At 44.2% G+C, this 25,336-nt stretch overlaps 1 protein-coding gene across 5 annotated transcripts in view; it reads left to right on the top strand.

Annotated features, from left to right (window-relative positions):
* The window catches only part of TTC7B (tetratricopeptide repeat domain 7B), a 253,328-nt gene that overhangs the window by 178,739 nt on the left and 49,253 nt on the right, over positions 1-25,336 (top strand). For 4 of the 5 annotated variants that reach the window (XM_058567542.1, XM_058567543.1, XM_058567544.1 and 1 more), the window contains exons 16-17: positions 4,963-5,079; positions 11,975-12,072. In XM_058567542.1, the coding sequence (XP_058423525.1) occupies positions 4,963-5,079; positions 11,975-12,072 (215 nt within the window). Of the gene's footprint in view, positions 1-4,962; positions 5,080-11,974; positions 12,073-16,558; positions 16,724-19,134; positions 19,186-25,336 lie in introns of all 5 variants that reach the window. The other variant, XM_058567546.1, reaches the window with a different exon arrangement.

The following is a 25,336-nucleotide window of genomic DNA, read 5'->3' as shown; positions in this document are numbered from 1 at the left end:
AAGGATGAGCAAATTCAAATTCATTGTCAGGCACATTGATGTATAGGTAGTCAACTATACAAATATGGGATGAATAAACAGATTACAAAAAATATTTTATACATGTGAGTTGAGGAAAAAGATAGATTCTGCCTGAGGATGGGGTCATGGAAGATGTCAGACAGTGAGATTTTCACAGTTGGGGGTGGGAGGGATGCTGAGGAGAGGACTTCCAGGCAAGCAGAGCAAAGGCAGGGAGATGTGAGGGTCTGCGATGAGCTCAAGGCATGGTGTCTGGAGTCTGGTACTCATGAGGCTGGGGCCCAGGATACACCTAAGCTAGAGTGAGGTATGAGAGATAAATGTCTAGTGGTTGGGGTGATTTCCAGGGAGTCAAGAAAGTCTTCCTGGGGATAATCATTAGACGTTAAACCTGGCCCTGATAAAATGCCACTTTGATACATTCCCTAAGGTGCCCAATGAAAAGTCACAATGCCACATGCTCCAGAGCTTTACAGGGGTGTCATGTCTTCTTTCTAAGCTCTACACTAAGCTAAACATAGTTATTATTTCAAGAGTTATCTTGGGATTCTTAAAAAATTCAAAAATAGGGTAAAATATTGTTTCTATTAGTTTTCATAAAAAGTAAAACCTTGATTAACTGGATCCTTCAAATGACTAGAATTTTCTACGTGCCTGACTTTTGGGTGAAAGAGGCAAGTCACAAAAAGCACCAGCAAATGTGATCATTTTTTGAAGATCCATGTATGATGTATCCCAGGAACAACACCCCAGAACCCAAACTCCTGTTTCCCTGCCACTCTACTGAAGTTTCAGGGCCGTCCGCTGTCCCCTATGAAAGTCCTGTTGAATATTCGTGGTCAGATCTTCTGATTGGTCTTTGAGGTCTTTGAGAACAAGGGACTATATTTCATACCACTTTTTATTCCACACAATATCTAACACAGATCTTTGCACATTTTAGGGTTTTAAATATTTGGCGATGGAATAGAAAATTCTATATATCTTCATTAGTGTCAGTAGTGTGGTTAGAAGATTTTAAGTCATTCTCCTCTGTTTCATGTTTAGTACTTTGGAGTCAGATGGATTTGGGTTCAGATTTCTGTTCTACCAGTGATTGGCAATGTGAACTTGGGCAAATTACTTACCTCTCAACCTAACTTGCAGGGTCATTGTAAGAATTAGTGATTAAATATTTAAAGTATATGGCAGCTACTGTTGTTATTGTTATTATTTCATTTGTTTGAAAGCAGAAGTTTCCTGGCTTGTAGCTTATGATTCCACAGTTGAGAGCTCTTGTGTTTTCTGGAATTGCATGAGAGTTAGCTCCTATTAAAGGCTGGCTTTAGTGAGGGGGTGCTATTTGACCTGAACCTTGAAAGACGAGTAAATGCCTACAAAGCAGAAATGGATAGAAAAGGCATTCCAGACAGAAGAAACAGCATGTGCGAAGACCCAAGGGCATGAAAGAGAGTGACATATGGAAGACGTGGATCATGGCTAGAATGGGGGATGTATGTGATGGGCAGTGGGCATACCGAAGCTAAGCATGTGGGCAGGTCATGAAAGGCATTGTATGAGAAGCTAGATTTGGGCTATCAGTAATGTAGTCAGATTGATACTTTAGCAAGGTTCTTCTTCTATTCTTCAGTAATTTCCTGTAAGTTTTCAGTGAGTCTGAACAAAAATTTTTTAAATTAGGTTAATGAACTTTGAGCCAGGTGTATGGGATAGGAATAGACTGTTTTCCCAGCATGTGACTTCTTACTATGCTTAGAGAGACATCTTCCTTAATTCTTGGGTGGACTTGGGTAACGTGGCCCGGCAGTCTCTTCTGCCCTCTCTGTCAGGTTGACAGTTCCGCGTACTTAAATGCAGTCAATGCTGGTTTGTCCCAGGTTTTCTCATAACTTGTTTTTTTGCCTAAGGATTTCCCCAGTAGATTGAATCTATAATATCTTTAGACATCAACTGCAGCAAATTAATGCTAATCATGTTTGTGTACCCTTCATTTCTGTGCTAATGTAACGTACACCCGGCCAGATATTTTCGAACAGTCTTGAAAAGTGCAAGCGGGGTTTGGCAAATATGATGACAAGTTATCACTCGTTCTGTTTTCGGTATTGTTCTCTGCCTTATGAACAAGTGAGATGTGGGGCATGGTGAGAAGGAGCACAGTGTCTTTGAGGCAATGCCTCTCTCCTGCTTCTACCTGGGCGTTCGAGGGGGTATCAGAATTGGGCTTGGCAGGGCTGCCTGCCCGCTGTGTTGGAAGCACCTGGCGGTGGCTGAGAGGCCCTGCTCTCTCTCTCCTGCCTGTGTTTCTGGCTCCTTTTCTCTGCCAGTTTCTCTTTCATGCTGTTCCTCTTGCTTCACTTGCAGGTGCCTTTTCTATCATTTGTGCTCAGCAATTCTACTATTGTTCTTCCTGTCTGGTTCTCTTAAATCAGCCCACACCTTTTCAACTCCATATCCTGAGTCAAGTGTTTGAAAGCTGTTATTTCATGTTAATTAGAAGTTCTTTTTCCAGCCAAGAAGCCTTGCACAGAACTGCTCTCCCAAGCTGAGGTTTAGAGAGGAGCTCTGGCGTTTTGTACTTTGGGTACAGTTAAAGGAATCGTGGATAATTGCTCTTAGGGCCCTGCTGCTGCCTGCCATGCAGGGAAACCTTCCCCACCATCTCACGGCTCTCCCCGGGGCAAGCCAGCTCTAAGCTTGGCTAAGCCAGAGGAACTCAGTGTACCTTCCAGAGGGTATCACCATGGTCGTAGGTGGGGTCTCCCTTGGCCAAAATGGCTTAGAACCAGCCCTCATCCAGGAAGGTCTCTGGCCTCCGAATAGGTCTCCACCAAGTGCTGACAGGTGACCATTTGGCAGCTTCTGCTTCCTTTATAACACATCTCCCAGTTGACCCAAGTTTGGGGGGAGATTCTAGTGGAAAAGCAGTCCTACTGCCTTCTGGACTCATGAAGACATCAGCAGGAGTTCGCTTCTAGCTCCTTAAAAATGTCTCAAGACACCCTGAGTGGCTGCGATTCCTTGTAGGTGATCCTGGAAAGGCCTCAGGGAATTTCAACTTCTTGAGATGTCTTTTAGCAGAAGCTGACCCCTGTTTTCATGTCTGGTCTCACTCTTTATGCCCCCCTGCTTATGGATCAGGGGCTGCATCCTCTTGTTACCTGGCCCGTTGCCCCATTATCCTGGGCTTCTGCAAACCCAGGCTTGAGAAGGCTGCAGACCTGAGCCCTCTGGGAGCCACCAGCACCCCCTTAGGCATCCTTTGTTCCATTTAGAGGGGGTGGTTGGTGCTAACCCGTTCCTGAGCTTGAGCACTGACAGGTTAGGACCACCCTCATCCCATCTACTCCAGAGGAAAAAGAGACTTTCCTCCTCCAGAGTGCCTTCGAATGAGGCCATTACAGCATGCGTGGTTGAGGAATTCTCCTATACATCTAACTTACATAGCTAGAAACATATTTCCTTATCTTCTGTGGTTTATAGAGAAAGTAGTCAGTGAGCAAATGCTGATTTAAGGCCCTTTGACTTCAGAGCATAATTCTAGGCTCTGTGGAAGTGAGGCCAGAGAGAGAGAGGTTGGAGTTCTTTTATTGAAGAACCTACTATTCACCTACTGATAAGGGTTATTACACGACACTGGAAGATGACATTGGAATTGTTGTAAAGTGCCAAACACAGAGCCTGGCACATAGGAGGCCTTGAATAAACAGGAGCTCTCCCCCTTTCTTTTGTTTCTTTTTATTGTCATTATTGACACAAACACCAGCCAATATGATACATACTGAATAGAGAAGATAAAGGTGTAAAAGTGGTATCAATGGAAGACTTATCTGATGAGGTGGGGTTTTAGCTAAATTTAGGAAGAATTAAGAAGGGACATGGATTAGTGGAGATTAATATGGAGAACATGGCATATATTTTCATAGAGTTATGAAAGAAACATAGTCTTTGGCCAATGAATGATATTGGTAGGAGTAAATGGCACAGAATGGGATGGTGAAATACGAGTAGCCAGTGGGCGGAGTGTTAAGGGACTTGATAAAGAATTTTGACTTATTATTACAGACAGTATTGAATCATGGTAGTTTCTTGAGCTGGGAATGAAAATGATTTTTGGAGATCTTTATAATTTCTTGGAGCCGGGCAAGTCAGGGACAGAAAGACCATTGGGAAGGTATCTGGGCTCATGCTGAGGCTTTCATAAGGAGAGTAGTGATGAGCCCAGGGACCAAGAGAGCTGATGTCTACAGGGAGACTCAAGTAGAATTTGGGAGTGGGATAACTCTGAGATGCCAAGAGACAAGGATCTAAGCTTATATTCAGAAGGTCTGGATGGAGGGTGAAGCCATTGTTGGTGACAAAAATAGAGAAGAGATAGTTGGTGATTATGGAGTGAGCTGGTGAAGCCCCTGAACAGCAGGGCTGGGGAAGATCAAAGAGGAGTGGACCTTAGCCAGATTCATTGTGTACCTTCAGTTCAGGCTTTTCAAAGCGTACGAGATTTATTCACTTTCACGTGATGAGGATCATTGTGGAAGGTTTTTTGTAGATACTTATATCACCTGAGTCACATCTCATGTAATTTTGTAAATAAATCAAGATTCGCTTTTCACAAATTTTTAAAGTTTTGCAAGTTGGTTTTGTTCTAAAAGCAAAATCTCTGTGTTCTGAATAAAATTAGTCACTCTGATGCTTTTAACCTGACCACAAATGGTCATGTTGTGCCTGCATTTGCCTTAGTGGTGACTTATGCAAAGCCACATATTGAGCTGGGAGTTCTGAAATCCTGGGCCCTGATGCCACTGCTTGCCTTGGGTCAGCCTTTGGACACCCCATTCTAGAATGAGTCCAGCAGCTTCCGGGTCTGAGCCAGGCCACTTGGTTTTGTTATGGTGGGGACTCTGTCTTGAGGAGTGTTGTTTTCTCCCTGTCCCCCCGCCATAGACTACTGTTCTCCAAGGTGAAGCTGGAGTCACTCTGCCGGGGCCCTGACGAGGCGCTCCTCACCTGTAAGCACATGCTGCAAATATGGAAATCCTGCTACAACCTGACCAATCCCAGGTAAGAGGCCAGCAGTGCCTGTTTTGTGTGGTTTTTGCATGGGCCCCTGCCTATCAGTGCCATCTCTGGTCGGCATTTAGCAGGCGTCAACTCCAGGTCCCCACGAGCAGCAGATAATGGCGGCGGAGCCTCACACACTCCATTTCTAAGGGGATTTTCTCCCCATGGCTGACGAAGCCTCCAACTCTTTTCTGTGGGTTTCTTTTGCTTTTGCTGCCACAGTGACCAACAAGGCTCAATTCACAGTTGGTCTCTGATTTCTCTCACCCAGCCATTTACTGAACTCCTTTGACAAGTCTTATCATCTTCCTAGTGATTTATGGATAGACTAGTCAATTGTATATTCCAGCAGGGGTTCTTACAGTGAGATTTAAAAGACCTGCATAGACAACAGGCCGCCTTCTACTAAGGAGAGTGGAAATCCCTGTTGGCATGATAAAGTATAATTTTCAAAAAGGTAAAATCATGACTCAAACAAATATAAAATAAACACGTATCAAAGATTTTATTTACCTCATTAACTAATGAGGGAACCAGTAACATGTTAAGACCTGTTCAAAGAAGTATTTGAAAAATAGATATGCTGAAATGAATTTGCAAAAACAATATCTTATAGGACAGTGAAATATATTGTTTGGGGTCGTCTTTTCTACAGGGTGGAAATTGACTGTATCTCGACCAGACAAAATTCATTTGCCTTCCTATCAGTTTTCTACAGGTTAACTCTGCCCTGCAGAGCTGTAAAATGGCCTAGTCAAAGGTGCCACACTGAGGAGGCAGATAATCTGGGGAAGGTCCACTAGTCAACACCCTCATGCCCCTGAAAGATACCCGATAACCTCTTGTGCCCATTTTCAAGTCTTGGGCAATTTTTCCTGGTCTATGTTTAGATTGCTAAGTGTGTCCTGCCCTATGAAAGAAGTAATTTAATGAAAAGGGACCTAGTGATTCAAGTGAATTTGAACAACATCTCATATACTCAGAATATTTTTCAAGTTCATAGCAAGATGTATGGATAAGCCCACATTATGCTCTTAAAAGTCAGGAGCCTAAAAATGTGTAACTCAAATTGTAAATGTGTACTAAGGGTGTGGCTTGCCCAGTCCAGCCCACCAGGAGGTAGGCAAGTGGCTAATGGCCTGGGGAGAGGAAAGGTGGGATGGACGTTAGGGAAGCAGCAGAGTGCAGGTGGGGTCCCGTGTGAGATTTTGTTTTACAAAAGTTTCTGCGGTTAAAAAAAAATGTTCAAAATCAAGGCTCTGTTAAGGGGATGGGTCCCTGTGAACTGATGTTAGACAGACTCGTGACCATAGGCTGCGTGGGCAGTGCAGCTAGAAGGGAGGGAGCTCAGACTAGAAAGCCAGCCCGCTGTCCAGTCCCGCGCCCACCAGGCCTCCATGCAAGGCCTTGCAGAGCTGGAGTCAAAAGAATTAGAGAGAGTCCCCTTCATGACCATAGCCAGTGGCACATTACTGTGCCCGGTGCTCCCACCTTCCTCTTGATGAAAAGATAACCATGACACTGGCCTCTTCCCTTTTGTGGGTATGTTCTGAAAATAAATAAAGATCATTTTAATTTTTAAAAAATTCTACTTTTCTAAGGCTGTCAGCAGAAATAGAAAATGCCCATATTTATGTTCCAGAAAAGCCCCCCACTCCTGGCCTATCAGAAGCAGCAGGATTTGGGGGGGAGTCTTTGCCACAAGCCCAGCTCACAGGAGATACTCCCCAGGCTGGCTGCTTCCGTATTGGAGCACATCCCTTTGCCTGTACCCCCTTTAGAAATGAGAAAATAAATCCCTCAGCTTTCACATTGCCAACTCTCCCTCAGTTCTCCACACCTCTCCCACCTCCCCACATTTCCTCCCACTTAGCAACCAAGAATATTGAATGTGAGGAGAAAAAAATAGCGGAATTGGAAAGCTTTTTAAAAATACTTAACCAAATGCCTGGGCTGTGTCCATACTTCCTCCTTTTCCTGAAGGATCTTTCAGGGCCAGAGCAGGGAGGAACCCGGGCTCCAGGCAGAGTCTGGATGAGGTGGGGGTGTGGAGGAGGACCCATCAGTTCCACAGAACTGCTCCTGCCGCTCCTCTGCGAGCCCGGAGGGAGGGGGGTGGTAATCGAGCAGGCCCTTATTAAGGAGCTTCCTGTTTATTTTTTTAACCGTATTTATTTTCTCTGGGATATAAATAAATGTTGCTCCTGTAGCCCTTACCATTGTGCAAATTTAGACATCCTGCCCAGTGTGGTCGGGTAAGACGTGACCCTGGCGGCAGAAGGAAGCGTAGAGAGAGGAGGGCTGTGTCTTGACGAGGGACAGCACACTGCAGTTCTCCAGATAAGGGCAGCTCTGGGTCCAACAGCCTTGAGTCTGCGGTCAGGTCACACAGGGTTTTAGAAAAGGGTAGACTCGCATGAACAAATGTGTGAGAATCATCCCTGCTTAAAAACAAAAAACAAAAAACCTGAGCAGAAAGCATCTTGGCAGGAGGCGGTCGGTTTCTACCTGGAGAAGGTCCACACTGACGTCCTGGCTCAGGGGCCGTTAGTTCTGCACGTGCTCAGTTGTGGGAGGGTCCTCTGCTCAACCTGCCAGGGTTTCCCACTGTCCCCCACCCCCTCCCCACTCCATCGTGAGGCTGGCACAGGCCTCCAGAGCAGCAAGGCGGTGAGGCACAGAGGGAGACATGGGCAGTAACAGGGCCAAATTGAGAAGAGCCCCGAGCTTCATGTTCTCTGCAGCTTGGCCCCTCCTCTTTATTTTTGCTTGAAGGAAAATCCCACTATGAGCTGGTTGCTGAACTGAGCCTTAGACAACTTGCAAAGAGCGTTCTACCTGCAGTCTGAGAATGCATCTCTTGCTGTGAGCAAAATGGTGGGTGGCACTCTCTTGAGTGTACATTTGGCAAGGTGTTTGTCATTGCAGAAGCCTGGGTTTATCTCCCTAGCTCTGCAGTTTCGCTTGCATTTAGGGTAAAAATCTGTCTCGTGTTTTGTCTTCTGTCTCTTAGTAGAGTATAAAGGTCCCTCGGTTCTTGTGCATATTGACTTGGCCACTCCAGACAGTGTGACTTCTGACCAGAGCCCCACGGAAGGTCCCAGCAGCCTCCCTGAAGTGAACATCACAGCATGTCGGCAAGGGATGGTCGTACATGCTCTGTGTCAGCAGTGTGCTAGGCCATTTATATATCTTCAGCCCCTGCGTTAGCCTTGCCAGACAGCTACCATTCTTTCCGTTTTGTAGAAAATAAAATTGAAGCTATATGAGGCTAAATAACTTGCCCAAGTTTTCCCAATTAAACAAGTAATCAAGCTGTGATTCAAACCCAGGTCTGTGTAACATCAGCTCCCTCTACCTCTGAGTTGACAACCAACTTTTCCTTTATTTTTATTTTTTGTTGTTAACCACTTCTTTCCCCCCTCTTGTCACTGCCACTTGGACTATCTCCATCATGTAGCCATATGATTGGAAGAAAATTTTTTCTTCCTAAGTCCTATTTCAATCACTTACGAATAGCATTTAAAGTTAATTTTTAAAAAAAGGATGATTTTTTTTGCTCTAACCTCAGTTGGAAATTAGAGACCCCATTTCATACTAATAGTCGCCAGCATTTTGGGGGAACTTTTCTTTTTATAAAGTGTGCTCTCATTTCATCTTCAAACAGTTCCATAAAATGGGCAAACGTCATGTCATACTCATTTTACGGATGAGGAAATTGAGGTTCAGGAACGTTGGGAACTTGACTCTTGTAATCCAGTCGTAAGAGGCCTGGAGAAAAACAGGAGTTCCCGCTCCCAACTGCCCCGCTCTGGTTTCCTATCCAAGGCCCTGCTTTTACATCCAGTATCTGTTATGTGCCAGGCGCTGTTTCAGAAGCTGGGAAAAGGCAAAGCTGCATGTGACAAAAACTCCAGGGTTCTGACTCCCAGGCCACCACTGCTTGCCTCTTGTGTTTCACCTCTGTTTGGCTGTGGAAAATAGCATTTCCAAGAGAAGGTTCCAGTTTCCGCTATAACTTGAACCATCACTACAATTTACTCTGAATTGTCAGTCCTAATGGGGAAAAGAAATTACCTGGATGTATATACATCTACATATGTGGATGTCCAAGTTTAGGTACCCTGGATTTGGGGTTCCTTCCGGTTTCCTCTCCCTAAACCCTCTACTGGCCCCCCTGACCAGGAATGGTTTTCCTTCCCTCCTGCCATCCTCCTTGGAAAGTGCTTCTGGCAGATGAAGGGCCAGGCAGAGAAAAGGTGAGGTACCTGGCCTGTGAGGGGAGTGTGGGTGGTCCACAGGAGGTGCCCAGGCAGACAGTGTCCTAGAGGGAGAAGGATGACAACTTTCAGGCTTGCATGAGAGAGACTGGCCAGAGTGGGAGAGTTAAGGAGACTCAAGGGTTGGCCAAGGCCTCTCTTGGCCCCTTCTTCCACATTCTGTGGATCATAGCCAAGGTACATCTTGATTGGTTAAGACTCTGCCCCATATAAATGAAGAATTAAAAATTGCTGGAAGCATCCAGCAAAATTCTCAATCAGTCACAACATTCAGAGTAGAAACAAAAACATCTCCATTTGGAATAGTTAATTGTTGCTTATATACTGTTTTCAAAAGGAGCTATGGGAGACAAACTAAGGACTGTAATCAAATATAGTTTCTCTGCTGGGTGAGGGGGAACAGATCCTGTGTCGGTATCAGTGGATGAGGTCCACAAGATGAGATTTTGGTTTTAGTTGGGGTTTCTAATATTTGGAGTAGGAGGTCCTTAACTCAGCTTGCCCACACCTCTCATTGTCCCAGAAGACTAGGAATAAGTGGTCTTCAGAAATTAGCTGGCCATATTAACCCCAGATGTATGTTTGTAGGTATGTGTATTTATAAGGACACCTGACGTGTGCCTGGAAGTTATAACTCTTCTGAATGCTCCATCTACACGACCTTGGTTCAGCCTCACACAGTTCTATGTAGGAAGACGGTCCTTGTCTTCATCTGACAGGGAAGTCACGGAGGCACAGGGAAAGTGGCCTTCCCCAAAGTGACCTGCTCTTTAGGGACAGATGTAGGATAAGAATCCAGACCCCCAGCTGAGTTTCAGGACCAGCATCACACATGGCAGCCAACCCTATGCTCTGAACCTTGGTGAGATAGGAAGCCTGGAGGAGTATGGCTGAAACAAACGTTTCTGATCCACTTCCTCAGATTTGGTCCACCGAAAACCCAGGCAGATCCTTCCTTCGAAATGCCAACACCTCAATGTGTGTCCTGGACTCCCCAAGGTGAAGAAAAATATCACTGTATTTTCAGATATCTTCTGAAAAACTCCTAAGTGGGGAGCCATTGCAATATTAAGATAATTAACTCTTTGGAATATTTTTGTAATGTTTATGTTAAAAATACATACATGAACAGACCAGTGCCAGAAATATTCATTCAGTAATGTGATTAATGAAAATTTGCATGTACTTCTTTTATGTTGTCTTCTGCTCAGAGACATGTATGGTTTCTCAGTTGTGGAAATAATTAATAGAACAATTTCCAAAAACCATGTGTCCAATGATGTAATAAGTATAGGCTGACAAACAGTCTGTACTGAAGCAAGTTCCCTTCTGTTTCCTGTGGATTTCTCTAACTACATCACTGGACGTGGAAATTGCAGCCTGCAAACCATATTAAGTTTCATACCAAATCTCGTTTGTACCACTTTTAGCAACAGCTGCATAGAGGAAGGAAATTGTGTCCCTTTATTGTATAATTTGAACTTCTTTAAAAAAAAAATCACTCTCAGAGCCCCCAGATTGAAAAAAAAAAATGGATTCCAAGAAAAGCATTAGAGACTCAAACCTCAAGAGACAGATATGCTTCTTTTTGGAGCTTCTTTGATGGAATATCATGAGAGGAAAAAAGGAGAATGTAATTGTTTTCACTTACGAGCTTCTTAGAATAAAAACAAAACAAAACAAAACAGGAGTCTGTATGAGCTAAGGTCCCTTAACTGTGTTTCATTCCCATTAGGCCTGATGTGGCCTCCATGTGACTTGCCAAACGAGTGGTACCAAGCTTGTTTTATAGGAACAAGCTGGAGAAGGGGGATCAGGGCAGGAAGCTGGTAGGAATGCTGGCCTGGAGGCTGGCGCCAAAGCCCTGCTGTGTTGTCTGCAAGGCCCGACCTTCTCCAGCTTTGGAGCACTGGACAGGGGCCGTAGCTCCCGCTCTGCCGGCAACCAGCTCATTGCGTGACCTGACACCTCCTCTTCCTCATCTGTTAAACAGGGATGCAAACGGGGCCGTGGCTGTGATCGCCCTTTGAAAAGCAGGGGCTGGGGATTCTCGAATCCGGCTACACATTTGAACCATCTGGGGAGCTTTGAAAAATGTTGACCACCCCAGAAATTCTGATTTGTTTAGTCTGGAGCTGGACCTAGGCATTGTGTTTTTCAGAAATGCCCCAGGTGATCTTCCTGTGCTGTGAGGTCTTAGAAGCACTGATGAGGGCGCTCGTTCATAAAGACAGCTCCAGGATGGTGTCTTTATGTGCTTGATGGGTTCTAAGACTTCACAGCATAGAATGCCAATCAGGTTCTCCCTATAAGGTGGATGGAGAACCTGGCTTGAAGTTTTCATTTTTGTATCTTATAAGGACACAAAAGAGGCTAAAATTAGCAAGAGTCTATATGGGTGTCGTTTATGCCATGTTTGTGATATTTAATACTGAAAGGAATCCCAGCCCAGGCCGAGCCAGGAAGCAGGATGCTTGTAATAAGTGGAAAGGTGCTGAAGAACATCAAAAACGCACAGAAGGTATTACTGCATTTCAGGAGTCGGTTTTAGTTGATTCTGTTTCCTTCCCCCTGCCCACCTTTCAAATGACTGACATTATAGCTGTGTTTTGCAGTGATTCTGGACGTGGGAGCAGCCTCTTAGATAGAACCATTGCTGACAGACGACAGCTTAATACAATTACTTTGCCAGACTTCAGCGATCCCGAGACAGGTGAGAATAAAAAGCCAGAGGGGATGAAATGGTGTCAACGAGAATGTGGGGGCCTGGCCCTGAGTGGTGTGGGATGAAGACTGCCAGGGACTGGGGTTGGAAAAATTCCTCACACAAATAGATTAACCTCTCAAATGAGGCGCATATTCTCCAGTGTCTTTTTCAAGTATGTGTTCACGGTGGAGGAAGTAATATTACTTGCCCAATACAACTCTTTGAAATCTTTTTATTTTTCCCCTTGCTCTTGGAGCCTGAAATTTGAAACTAAAATTAGATTGTTCCCATCCCCATCGAGCTTCCCCTCTGCTTTTCTGTTTCTCCCTCTCTCTCTAGATTTGAGACCTTGCTGAAATCAAGGTTTGGATTTCTAAGCAATTGAACATATGAACACACATATACCCAGCAAAAAGACCCTGTAGAGAGGCAGGTGGGTTCCGAGCTTCTGACTCTACTCTCCCCACAGGGAGGCCTGTAGCACTTGGCCTCTGAGCAAATATTCACTCCTCGTTGTCATTTCCATGACCATATTTGCCTAAGTACAGAGGAGTAAATATACCTCTGCAATTTCCAAAACTCCAAACAAGCAATTCTAATAGTAATACTGGCTATTCAGTGGCAATTTGGAGGACTCCACAGACTCACAAAATATAAAGAAATTCACTCCACTTTGAGCCTCAAAGGTAGTTCCAAAGCATCATTTGGAACCTGGTTCTGTTGCTCTCCCTCTACCCCGCAGGGGCCTGTGAAAGGCTTAATTGGTAGCTGGGTGTGCCTGGTCTTTCGTGGGCTGGCTTCATGAAAGGAACCTCCATGCCCTTCTCCGGCCCTTGTGCCAGGTCCCAGCTCCTGGCCGAGCCCTTCCAAAGAAAGCCAGAGAGGAACCCTTGGGCATGCACAGCCACCCCCTGGAAAATCTCTGCCCTGGTGGGATGGAAGGGATAGAGTCTCTGGGAGCCAGGTGTGGTACTCACGCAAGCCAGTCCTCACAGCTGCCTGAAGACTGCATTCCTATGCTAAGCTCCCTTTTACCAAATTTTAAAGTCGGCTTGAGAAGTCTGATCCCAGAACCCTGGGGCTTCTAGGTCAAAAGAGTGTTGGGCACTGGAAGTAGTACGAATTGCAAATTAGTACAGTTTGACATGGCTGCAGCCACTGCTCAAAATGCAGACTGCCTAAGCCACAGAGAAACTCACCCCCTGCAGTTGATCAGTAGTCCTTGGTGGGCGTGGACTGCAAACTAGGCAGAGACTCTGACTTGGACCGGCACAGCAGATTTCTGCTCGTGGGTCCAGTCCCCCTGGAGACACTATCTAACCCTCTTCGTTGCTGGAAAGGGCAGGTCAGGCTGTCAGGACTAGCCACTGCAAGGCGAGGCTCGGACACAGGGCAGAGAAGAGGAGAGGACGCTCACTACCGCACCAGCAGCAAGTTTGGCTGATTCAAAACAGATACTGTGGCTGCCCAGGGCTGTCTTCCCCCTTCGCCCCTTCCAAGGATCCTCTGAGGACAGTCATACCAAATTCAGAACCCCTTTCCTTCCAGCTGGCTTGGACCTTAATTTCCCCTGAGGTCCCAAGACTTTCCTGCCACATCACATGACAACAGATAGTGACAGAAAAGAAGTGAGGCCCTTGTTCTCGTTCTCCCCTTTGCCCCTTGGGACATTTTCCCTAGAGCCCTCAGTCTCAGATGCCATAGTGTCAGGTAAAGTATGTCTGTGTGGCACAGTCAGGGGGTCGCTGCCCCTTTCTCCTTAATGGTGGTGATGCATCCGCTCGCTCTCTCACCCCGGGAGCCCAGGTGGTCGGAGTCTAGATGGCTGGTGCAGGAGTCCTTGAACAACAGGAGAAAACCACAGCCTCCAGGGCACTGCCCAGTGCCCATTTTATTGATGTTGCTGAAATACCCATAGGAATCCCTCCAAGACTTCTTCTGCTAGCCCTGCCCCCAGAGACCTACACTGTTGGTTTGCACACCACCAATTACTTAACCAGGAGGCCAGGGAATCAGAACAATGGAAGGCCATGTTAGGAGGCCTTATCAGTTGCAGACTGGTTGTAAGTAAGGATAAAACTTTCTGAAATGATAATTTAAATCAAAGAGACTTAAAAATTAGGAAGGTTCATCTAAAAATGGAAAAGATGCCTCCATTTTGGTTGATAAAGCCCAATTTTATATAGTTCAGCTCAGGGGGAAGTTCCGGGAGGGCCAGCACATTCTTATTCGTACACCCCTGTGGATGGCCTGTCTTGTGAACTGCCTACAGATTTTGTTTCAACTCTAGTTCAGAACGCACCATAGAGAAATTTTGCTTCCACCCCTGTGCTTCCATCTTGTCTTTCCCTAAAGATAACCATTTTTATTAGCTTTCTGTTTATCCTTCCAGTGTTTTTTCATGCAAATAAGCATAGATATTATTTCCTATGTCCCCTTACAGAAAAAAATAGTATACTATATATACACACTGTTCAGTACCTGGCCTTTTCCACTTCACAGCATATCCTGAAGATCCTGCCATATCCATCATAGAGAATGCCCTCATTCTTCTTTAGAGCAGCATAGTATTCCATGACACACAGATTTCACGTTCTGGGCTTCTCTGTCTGGCATGATCTCAACCGTGTTCCTTCCCTTTGCTGCATTTTCAGTTCATGTGGTGCTGAAGGAGACTGGCTAATTTTGAATATCCACTGCAGCACTGCTCATTTAGGAAAGCTACTGGGCCATAGAGAAAAAGAGAAAAGGAACTTATCGGAGGTAAAAAAAAATCAAAACAGAAGTGACTCTGAGACCAGCCATGGTCCGAGAGAGCCCACCCCTGGCAGGTGACAGCTTGTCGATAGCATTGGTCCAAGCCACACCCGCTGCTTCCCTGCTTTTCTAAATTCCCTAATTTAAAGGGCACAAGCATCTGACACAAGCAAAGCCATACAGTGGCCAAAGCCATGGTGAACTTCCACTGTCACAGTCCTGCCAATTCCAAATCACCCACTGTGCAGATTGACCCCTTCATGAAGCCACAGGCCCTCTTGGATCTCTTGTTTTTGTGTTCCAGAAATAAAATTTGTTTCCTTTTTATTTTTTTGTTTTCTATTGTGGAAAATTTTCAAATATACCAAAATAGAGATACTAATCTAATGAATCCCCATGTACCTACTGCCAGCCTTCAACAATTAGTATTCTTTTTTTCATCCATCTCTCCTGTCCCAGACTTAGTTTTTGAAGAGTATTTTAAGGCAAATCCCAAACATCATATTTCACCTTAAAATTTCAGTATATTTGTCAAACAGAACAGAACTTTTAACAAATAGAATTACAATACCATTGTTATACATCTGGGTCATTATAAAGGCTCAGTGTGCTTGATTTTTGAAGGGGTTCATATGGTTTTCCACCTCTGAACTTGTCCATATGCAGTCCTGTGGAATAACATAAGGGGAACCCATGTCTAGAAGCTTTGGATTGGCCAAATCTGCTGTGGCTTATAAAGTAGATGCTGGTTTTATTAAATGGATGTGGCAAACTGAAAAAGCCCCCCTTCAAGACCCTGATTTCCCTTCTAATATCATCTCTGGCTCCCCTTCCCCCCACCTCTGTCATCTAATAGGTCCCAGCATCGACAAAGAGGAATCAAATGGAGTGACAGCCTTAGCTCTGAAGCTATCAATCATTGCCTTTTCTTTGAAATAAGTTGGTAGTTCCTTAAATAGAGGGTGAAAAAAAATTTTTTTTCTTCCTTTTGCCTGCAAAACAGGATGTGGGTAAGGGAATTTATCTTTAGTCATTGGTAGATATTACTGGACACCTATCCAAAGCAAAATAATTCTTTTAACTTGAAAGTTTGGTCCATTTTGTCTGGGAAAATAATTGTTGCTGTGGTGGTCCCCCTACTGCTGTGTCTCTCTCCAGCTGTAAGACATGGAGGTGGCAGTAATAGCTTCCTTTTCCAAGTGCCCAGCCAGCGCGCCCAACCATAGACCAACTTAGAAAGCTTAGCACTCGGTTGTCATGATGCTGGGACCGTGACATATCATTGCACCTTAGTACCTGCACCTAGGAAAACCTTAATTCTCAAGTAAACTTTATATAAGTGCTTCTCATAAAAAACAAATCTAGGAAAAGTCAAGTTCTAACCCTTTCCAATTGAAAAGCAAATAGTTTCCTCTAGAGTGTCCTGGACATTGTAAATTAAAGATGTATTATTTTCAGTGGATCATACTGCTGAATCCGTGCCCAGGTAAATCTGAGTTATTTTTATTCCATGGTGTTGTTGCAGAACACTTAAATAACCAGTGGAAAAACAACAAATTTGTTTTCTTCGAAAAGCACTTGTATTCTATTGTCAAGTAGAGGAATGATTGTGTATTACATGACCTCATTTTCTTTGCAGCTTATGTGAGTATATTAAAAGCTGGTTTATTTTTTTCTTTGTGTTTCTAAAGCTTTTTTGCCTTTATCCTTTTTTTTTTCTCTTTCACTTTTTTAGTGTCAGATTCCTCCTCCTCCTCCTCTTCTCTTTCAAGAACCGAATCTCCTCTCCACCTGTTTGTATCTTCTCATCTTCATTCTCATCCCAAACCCGATACCTTTGTGTGGCCCCCTGCAGCTCATTCATTCAGTGACCCAGGTCCCCGCCAGGAACCCTCTCTGTGTAAACATGGTTTATGGTTTTTCCTTTCTTGTTAGACCTGCTTCATTTGCCTGATGTTTCATGTTCTGATAATCTTCCTAACTGATAAGCTGGATAGGAAACTCCATCAAATTTATATGAGAGAAAATCTTGCCAACTTGAAAATCCAAAAGCTGTGTGGGGCAGAAGGAGACATTGGTGCCCAAGTTCCAACCTCCTCTTTGAAAAGTAAAAGAAACTTGTTTTGAGCAGAATAAATAGAAACTTCTCTAGAATATTGCTTCTAGTTCTCAGGTACTTCTGTGCTTTCCTGGAGTTGATATAAATGCATAAGATTCCTATTTTTAAAAATGGCAAATTAGAACATTTTGCAAATAATCATTGATTCCTAAATATTTCTGGTTTTCAATTTAGAAATTTTTTGTGTATGTGTGAGGAAGATCAGCCCTGAGCTAACATCCGATGCCAATCCTCCTCTTTTTTTTTTTTTTTTTTTTTGCTGAGGAAGACTGGCCGTGGGCTAACATCTGTGCCCATCTTCCTCCACTTTATATGGGACGCTGCCACAGCATGGCCTGACAAGCAGTGTGTCGGTGCACGCCCAGGATCCAAACCTGGGCCGCCAGCAGAGGAGCGCGTGCACTTAACCGCTGCACCACGAGGCCGGCCCTCAATTTAGAAATTAATTCAACAAGTATGTAGTAATGAAAGTATTCTAAAGATAATGGCCATATGCCTTTTAAATATGTGGTTCTCAACTTTATGTGCATTAAAATCCCATAGAGAGCCTTGAAAGCTGCAGATCCCCTGGGCCCCACCTCCAGAATTCGTGATTCAGTAGACCTGAAGGGCCCAGGAATCTGGATTTATGAAATACTCCCTTGTGATTATAATGCCAGTGGGTTATGTACTACATTTTGAGAAACGATGCTATAAATTGTTTCCATTTGCAAAGAAGGAAAATGTAGAGTTTGTCTTGAAACTATGCGGGGAAATTGAACAGTATTTTAATCTGATCTTGCTTTTAATTAATACAGAAATTTGAAAGTCTGTTTTAGGGTATTCAGGGACCTGTCAATGAAAAAAAAGATCCCTGTATTAAAGTAAAACACTGGTTGATAAAGTCCTTAGATGGGCCCTAAATATGGGTTTCACCAGGAGAATCCACCCTTGTTTTGTTTCCCTCATTTATTTAATGTTCACTTGTCCGGCAGCACTGCCAGACAATTTAATCTCTATATCTATGATTTATAGGGGCTCATCTTTGTTCCAAATGTTCAGTTATATGCTGAACAAAAGCTCATAAGGGGAACTGCTGCCAGAAAGAGCTACTTTCCCTAATGTGCTCATCTTTCGGATGGCTAACCCGCCATTAAACTCACACACACACGAAGTCAGGGCAGAGATGAGGCTATCGTCTAAAATAAATCATTCAAACCAAGAAACACTCTGACCTTACTTATCTGTATGTTAAGTGTTGTGAGCTTTGCTTTAATGGTAATCCCAGTTTTATGAAATGGAAGACGAGGGTAATGTTTATAAACTGCTTATGTTGTTTTTAATCTACTTCTTAAAATAGACGTTTTCCCTTAATACAGTGCATAGGGGCAATTGCCAACTTCCAGAAAAATTGTTTTTCCAAAAAATAGTTTTTTACATTGACTTTTGCCCAACTTTTTGCCTTAAAATGGGATCTCACTGTTCTAGAATAATGTTGTGTGCTCTCACCGCCCCGTCCACTCTTGTTTACACAACAAACCCACCAACTCCACACCCTGCCAGTATTTACCATGTTGCATCCCATGGGAATGCCTAAAATACCAGTAACCAGGTATTTTAACTAAGAGTGAAGAACCCAAGAGTCTTTTTCTACCCCGTCAATACAACATTTAGAGAAGGGAAAACATACCATACATTACTGATAAATGTAGAATTTCTTGATTAAAATTGTAATGAATTTGAATCCCAACTCTTTCTATTAGGATAGATAATCAAGACCTGAAGTTTTATGAAATTCTTCCTCCAATCCTTTAACTTCATGGGAATGAAAACTAGCCCAACCCTACAAACTGTTGCAATCATGATTAGGGTTAATATTTGGAAAGACCTGAAAACTGCTTATTTGATCATTTTTCCCTTCCCCTTGGAATTTCCTGCCCTGGAAACAAAACACGTTACATGAATTGGCCAACTTTCATGTGCTGGAGGAACATTTAAAAAGAGGGGAATGCCCGGTTGGCCTTTCTTTGGTTAAAAAAAAAAGTCATTGTTAGTGGAAAAACATGTGTCACTCAAATTGAAATCTGATCCCAGACAGCCAGACTTACAGTTGGAAGGTTGTTAGAACTCTATTTGCTTTTTTAGCCTTAATTTTGATTTTTCAAATGTTTTGTTTCTTGGTTTTAATTTTTGGTTTGATTTGTTGTTCCAAGGCAACTCTCCAGAAGTATACTTTCATGGTTTTCCCTCCCTTTTTTCAGTTAGTAAGTAGTTTACCAATCTCTATTAACCTTTCTGAGGGTCTCCAGAATCACGCTTCCCTCCACCATGGAACGTGTGCTGTGGTTGTTGATTGCTGGGAATGTTGAGATGGTGTGGACATTAAGCTGCCACCTGCTTGCCCATTCCGCCACCTGGGGCCCATCTCTCCTGAGATCCTAGTGCATTCCAACGCAGCTTGGGTTTAAATACTGAGGAGGCAGTACTTGTCTGGGAAGGACTACAGAAGAGGGCATTGCAGGAAAAATGCCCAACTAAGGGCGTGCAGTGGACTGATCAGCAGCCCCACTGGTGCTGATCAGAAATCTGAGACACCTAGCCTCCCCAGTGCGGGTCGTCTGTAAATTTTGGATAGAAGGAACCAGTTGAATCTTGAAATTCCTTTCCAGTTCAACCATTATTGCTACATAGAAAAGCAGTTCTAATAATTACTTTCCCTAAAGTAGGCTAAACTGCCTCTACCAACATTTAAAGGAGACTAAGCAATTCTCTGGTTGAGGATTGGTGCTTTAGGTGGTATTCTTTTAAGGCATTAGTGAATTATTACATTCTTCAAAGGATGTTTCTTAGGCCACTGATTCTCTCTGGTCAAATATTTTTGGGAAATAGTATCTCTCTCTCTTACAGACTCACGGTTCACATTAGCACATTAAAGTCTCTGAGAAGTCCTGCGATTTAAACAGTTCAAGACTCTCTTAACTTTGACCCAGTTTTCCCAAGCTAAATTCATCATTTTTTCCACCCTGTGGAATTGGTGTTCCAGGGACTGTATTTTGGGAAATGCTAATGTATATGGTGATCCATATGTATATGGTGATCTATTTGAATGATCTGAGCCTTACTGCTTATATATACCCCTCAGGGAGTTGATCTCCCCTCTGAGATCCAGCTCAGCCTAGATTGACTTTATTTCTGGCTTGAAAAGTCCATAGTGGAAAAGAGGTATGTTTGGTATTGTCATCACATTAGGGTTCTTCAGAAAAAAAAAAAAGTTTCACTGCCAGTGTCCTTTCAATATCAGGCTCCTCAGATACATTAAAAAGATTTGATTTTCAGAAAGTCAGATTACTTTAAAATCTTCAAGCAGCCCTTATTAGTTAAAGGAGGCTTGATATACTTATGCAAGGGACTTAGCTGTTTTGCATAGAAATGGCTCCCACTCTCTCAAAGATCAGGAAGCCTGGGTTCAGTAGCCAGTTCTGCAGAGAAACCCAGACAACTCACGTAATCTCCCTGGGCCTTAGTTTCCTCATCTGTCAAGACGTCAGTTTACGAACGCGTCTGTTCACACACGCCTCTGTGGTTTGCCAGTAGCTGATGCTGATTTCAGGCCTCAGTCAGGTGTCCTTCTCCAGCTGTGGCTCCCAGAAGGAAGTGACACACCAGGTGGGGAAAGCCGGCTGGTAACACAGCCACCCAGGGCTCCCTCCATGCTGCCCATCACTCCTTAGACTTGAGGACCCCAGGCGCCCCCATTCTTGAGTGCTCTAGCGGCCATCATTTTGAAGAAAAACATGTGCTTATGTTTTATTCTCCTCTCCAGGAAGTGCTATAGTCAAGAATGCCGACTCGGGTTCTTGGCTTAGCTTTCCACGCTGCCGATTCTGGTGAAACTCTTGTTCTCTTTAGGAATGTAAAACCAGGAGAAGAGAATAAACAGAGTAATGAGAAAACACCCCTCTCAAATGAAATAGACTGAGAAATAAATTCAAGGTAGTAGTTTTTCCATTTTGGCCAGCATTTTATTATTGCCTTTGTATTTTCTAACGTTCAAAAATGTATATCATGATCAGGAAGTGACTCCTCAGTTAGGTGTTATATTTCACACTCTGCTCCTTCTTAATAGAATAGTTTTTTTTAACCTATGTAGGAAAAAGTTACTCTAGTGATGACCCCATTGCTTTTGAGGGGGAGCAGTTTTAAAAATTCAGCCCTAATGATTCAACTATAAACCTTTTCTTGCTATTTTAATTAAAATTAATGAATTCTCCTTAATTAGTTCCATGGTATCTTTCTTGGAAGAAGATTGAATGGAATTTTAGGAGACTGACAAGTCAGTAATAAATGGCACTCAGATAGAAGTTGAGGAGTCTGTGTCCAGTAATTAGACTGTCGCCCAAACCTGGGAGGCTTTGCCCATATGCTGCATTCCAAGACAAGCACAGCCTCCCCCAGGCAGAAGAGCATTTCAGTCCAGAGACACACCCTCATGAATATGCAATGGGGAGGGTTTCGATGGAGATGGAAGCATCTGCCCGGTGTAGTCCTCCAGAAGGTACTGTCTCCAGCCCAGAGCCACAGCGCGGCTCACAGTGACAGCTGGCATCTTCCCGCATGCTTGTGAATGGCTTCCCTCCACGCTTTCCGTGTGACCACCTGGCCCTGCCAACAGCCACCAGCGGCATGCTGGACTCCCCCGCATGCCCACTGGTGACCACATGTCCCAGTCCCTCCCTGCCTCGGTGGGATCCTTCCCTAAAGCTTTCCCTGGAAAGAACTTTTCCCTTTCAGAAGAAGACACATGCCATCAGGTTTCAACTGTGCTTGACAGTCTGTTAAAGTCATTTGGAAATAATGATCTCGTCTTGGGACCCTGGGTTTGGCTGTCCTGATTTACTTGGCTGTCTTAATCTCTTTTCCACTCACTGAGAAAAGAAAGTATCTACTAGAATGGGGACCAAAGTTATTTCTCAGAGGAACCCACAAGCAGGAGGCCTCATTGTCGGTGGGAAGCGGGTAGGACCAGGCAGTTACCCATAAAGCCACCACAGCTCTACACCCCCATCACACTGGTGGAGGTGCTATGAAGAGGGGAGGTGGCAGCTGTCACGGAATCAGAAATATGGGAGGGAGCTCCTTGACAGCACAGTATGAGGAGCCCACCACCCCAAATCAGCCTCCTCAGAAAAGCAGGACCACTTCCAACTAAGATGGGAATTGTCCTAATGCCTTCAGGGGCGGGGTAGGGGGAGACCAAAATGTTTGATGTTAAAAAAAAAAAAAGGTACAGAGAAAATATCCTAATTTGAGGGTTGAAGTGAGAGTGGCCTCTCATATCTCATCTCCTTCTTCAAAAGGCAAGAGACAGTCATCACTGGCTCCCCGGCCACCTCCTCCCTCAGCCCCCAGGAGGTGTGGGTTCTTAGAGCACAGGTGGCAGGTCTGAGAAGGTCACCAGCTGCCAGCAGTCCGCAGTATTGGACTGATTTACTTTCAAGCCCTATTTTGAGAAACAGACATTCTTTTCCTGTTAAAAATGAAAAATTTTAAGCAAAGCTCTCTGGCAGAAGGCTTAGTCATTTGGATTGCTGTTTCGTGTTTCGGGTCTATAGGAGGTGGAACTGCTGATTTTTTTTCTTCTTTGTTTTGAGGGCACAGCTTCTAAGAGCTGGAAGCTGAATAGCTCTATTGATGGATAATATTGAGTCATTTCAGGACTGAGGGAAAATAAGCACGGAGATTTGTTAGCAATGGGTGACTTCTGCAGGCCTGCGACTGGGTGGGCTCGGTGTCTTTTCAGAAAAACGTTGGGGGAGCAGGTATCTGCTGCTGCAGCATTAGGCAGAGAGCATGTGGGTGACAAGCAGAGAGGTGGGACTTGGGGTGCAGCCGTGTGCTCCATCATCCTCCCATATTCCTGCACGTGAGGCATCTGAGTTAATACTCCAGGGCTGGGAAGCAAAGAGCGGCCCGAATCCTGAGCAAACACCTGTGAGATGTGTCTACTGATGTCTCCTTGGTAGAGGATTTTTTTTGCATATAATGTAACATAGTTGTCCCTTGTTCCTGGACCGTGGTGCTCACCAAGTCACCAGGCGGGCAGGGTTTCATCTGAGATCTAGTTCATCTTCTACATGCTGTGAAGAAAGGAGGGGAGAGGGAAGGTGGACATCCTTCAGACTACAGCAGCTTCCTTAATGCCACCAGAACGTTAAAAGGGTAGCTGGAATATAAATATATACCATGCATTCAGTGACCCTGCTTGTGAAATACAAGGTTATCGAACATAACTAAGCCACATAATTTATTGAGCCTTTTGCTTAACAAAATTATTGGCTCTGAGATCCCTTTAAATGATGAACTTTGGTGAAACAGGGTTTGTATGTGATTGCCACATTTGAGATCTATGTGAAATTGACCACAGGTGCAGTGTGCTTCCGAAAAAGGATTTTTGGAAAGGCTTCAACTGGGAAGGCAATTTGAGCTGGCTGTCCCCAGTGTCCTACTTGTGACAAGGTTTCTCAATAGGCTTCAGCATATGATAGGAGCATGGGTCAGAAATCCTTGGGAGGGGTTCAGAGCTTGGACTCACAGCTTCCTGAGGTCAGTGGCCTTGGTTCCTGGTCCCCTCAGCCCTTGGAAAAAAGCTTCTCCACTGCAGTTCCTGGATCCTCTCTGTTGCCTGCTCCTTCGCCCACCCCCACACACATGGTGGTCCAAGGGGGGACCCAGATGAAAACCCTGGATGCAGGGATCAGAACAGTTCTTCAAGTGGGACTTGGCCGTTCTACCCAGCGTCTGAGATATCTTCTCTTGGGCATCTAGGTGGGAGGGAAGAGAAAGCAGTCAGCTTGAGGAAATAGTACAGATCTCCTCAGCTCTTGGGCATCTTATGCCCCCTGGACCATTTGGGCGATTAGCTCACAGAACCTGGGCCAGACTTTAGGGTGCGCTCTCATCTGCCTGCGTCAGTGCTCAGTTAAGGTGGCTTTGCAGAGCCGCTGTGTGCTGTGACTGAGGGACTTGGTGGAGCACAGCAGCTGCTCAGCCCTCAGGGTTACAACAGTGACAAGCACTTCTCGAATTAATGTGATAAATGAAAGATACCCAGCAGCTAGGCGCTTACCTGTCAAACCTGATCATTTGAAGCTTATTCCTCCAGAGTCTTGGACTTCAAATTAGAAATATATCTGATATTCCTTCCCTCTGATCCCTTTTTCAAGCCTCAATTTGTCCATTTCGCTTAGGGTAATAATCCTCTTTACCCCCACATATGTTGTAGGAACACATTTGCTTTGGAGAGAAGGAAAAGGATTGCTTTTAAAAACATGTTGGTTAGAATTAGCATTTCTAGTTGTTTACCCACATAAATGAAAATCCAGCATCTATTTTGGCACTTACCGTTTCAGTCCTATGAAACAGTAAGATACAGGTTGTTCTGATCTTTTTTAATCAGATATATCCGTTTTGATTCATAATGATGCTTCTTCTTTTTTTCCTCAAAATTCTAATCCAATGGAAGAATTTGATTTATTGTCTTATTGCCAGGAATAGTAGACATTAAGTACTAAATAATTTTTACCGTTGTTGGTAGTAACCTGCTATTATTAATAAATATCTGAACGCGCTAGTATCCATCCCTCGTTCAGAACATGAAGGGTCTCTGCCCTGGGGAAACGTGTAAAAAGGGATTGACTGGGAAGGAAAACATTATTTCTGATAAACCTCAGTTATCCTCCATATTTAAATGGGTTAGTTATGTTAGAGATGGGGAAAGTTGCTAGAGGAGGTGCAGTGTGTCATCTAACTATGTGCCACTGTCATTTTTAGTCCAGGTATTGAGAGTGACGGAAGCCCTTTGAGACAGTGCAGGTTCTGGCCTCTGAGCCAAAGGGAAAGGAGAATAGAGCACACAGATGTGCATCCAGAGGAGGGGACCACTCTCTTCCAAATTTCATACAGTGACGTGTCTGTTGACAGTACTCACTTGTTCATTCATTCATTCATTCCACGAGGATATACCAGGCACTTCCCATGGGCCTAGCATTGTTATCCCCTGAAAATACCTCAATGGAAGGCATGCTTCCTGTCTTCTAGAACTGCACACACATCTAATAGGAGAGACAGTTACATCAGCTTTAACAGAAAACAGTGTGGTCTGTACGGTGACAACCATACACACAGGGTGTTATGGGAGCACCGAGAACCCACAGCCTAACTTTACAGGGGGGTGGTAGGGAGAAGAAATGGAAGGCTCACAGCAGCCTTCCTGGAGGAGGTGGTGTCAGCTGGAGATAGAGGCAGATTTGGGGTCAGAGGCAGTGTTTGAGTCCTGGTTTTACCACCTGCTGGTGGTATGACTTTGGGTAAGTTATATAACTTCATTAAATCTCAATTTTGTCATCTAAACAATGC

This window comes from Diceros bicornis, chromosome 24, assembly GCF_020826845.1.
Source record: "Diceros bicornis minor isolate mBicDic1 chromosome 24, mDicBic1.mat.cur, whole genome shotgun sequence".
In the NCBI taxonomy this organism is placed as follows: domain Eukaryota; kingdom Metazoa; phylum Chordata; class Mammalia; order Perissodactyla; family Rhinocerotidae; genus Diceros; species Diceros bicornis.
This window is presented reverse-complemented; position numbering and strand designations above follow the sequence as displayed.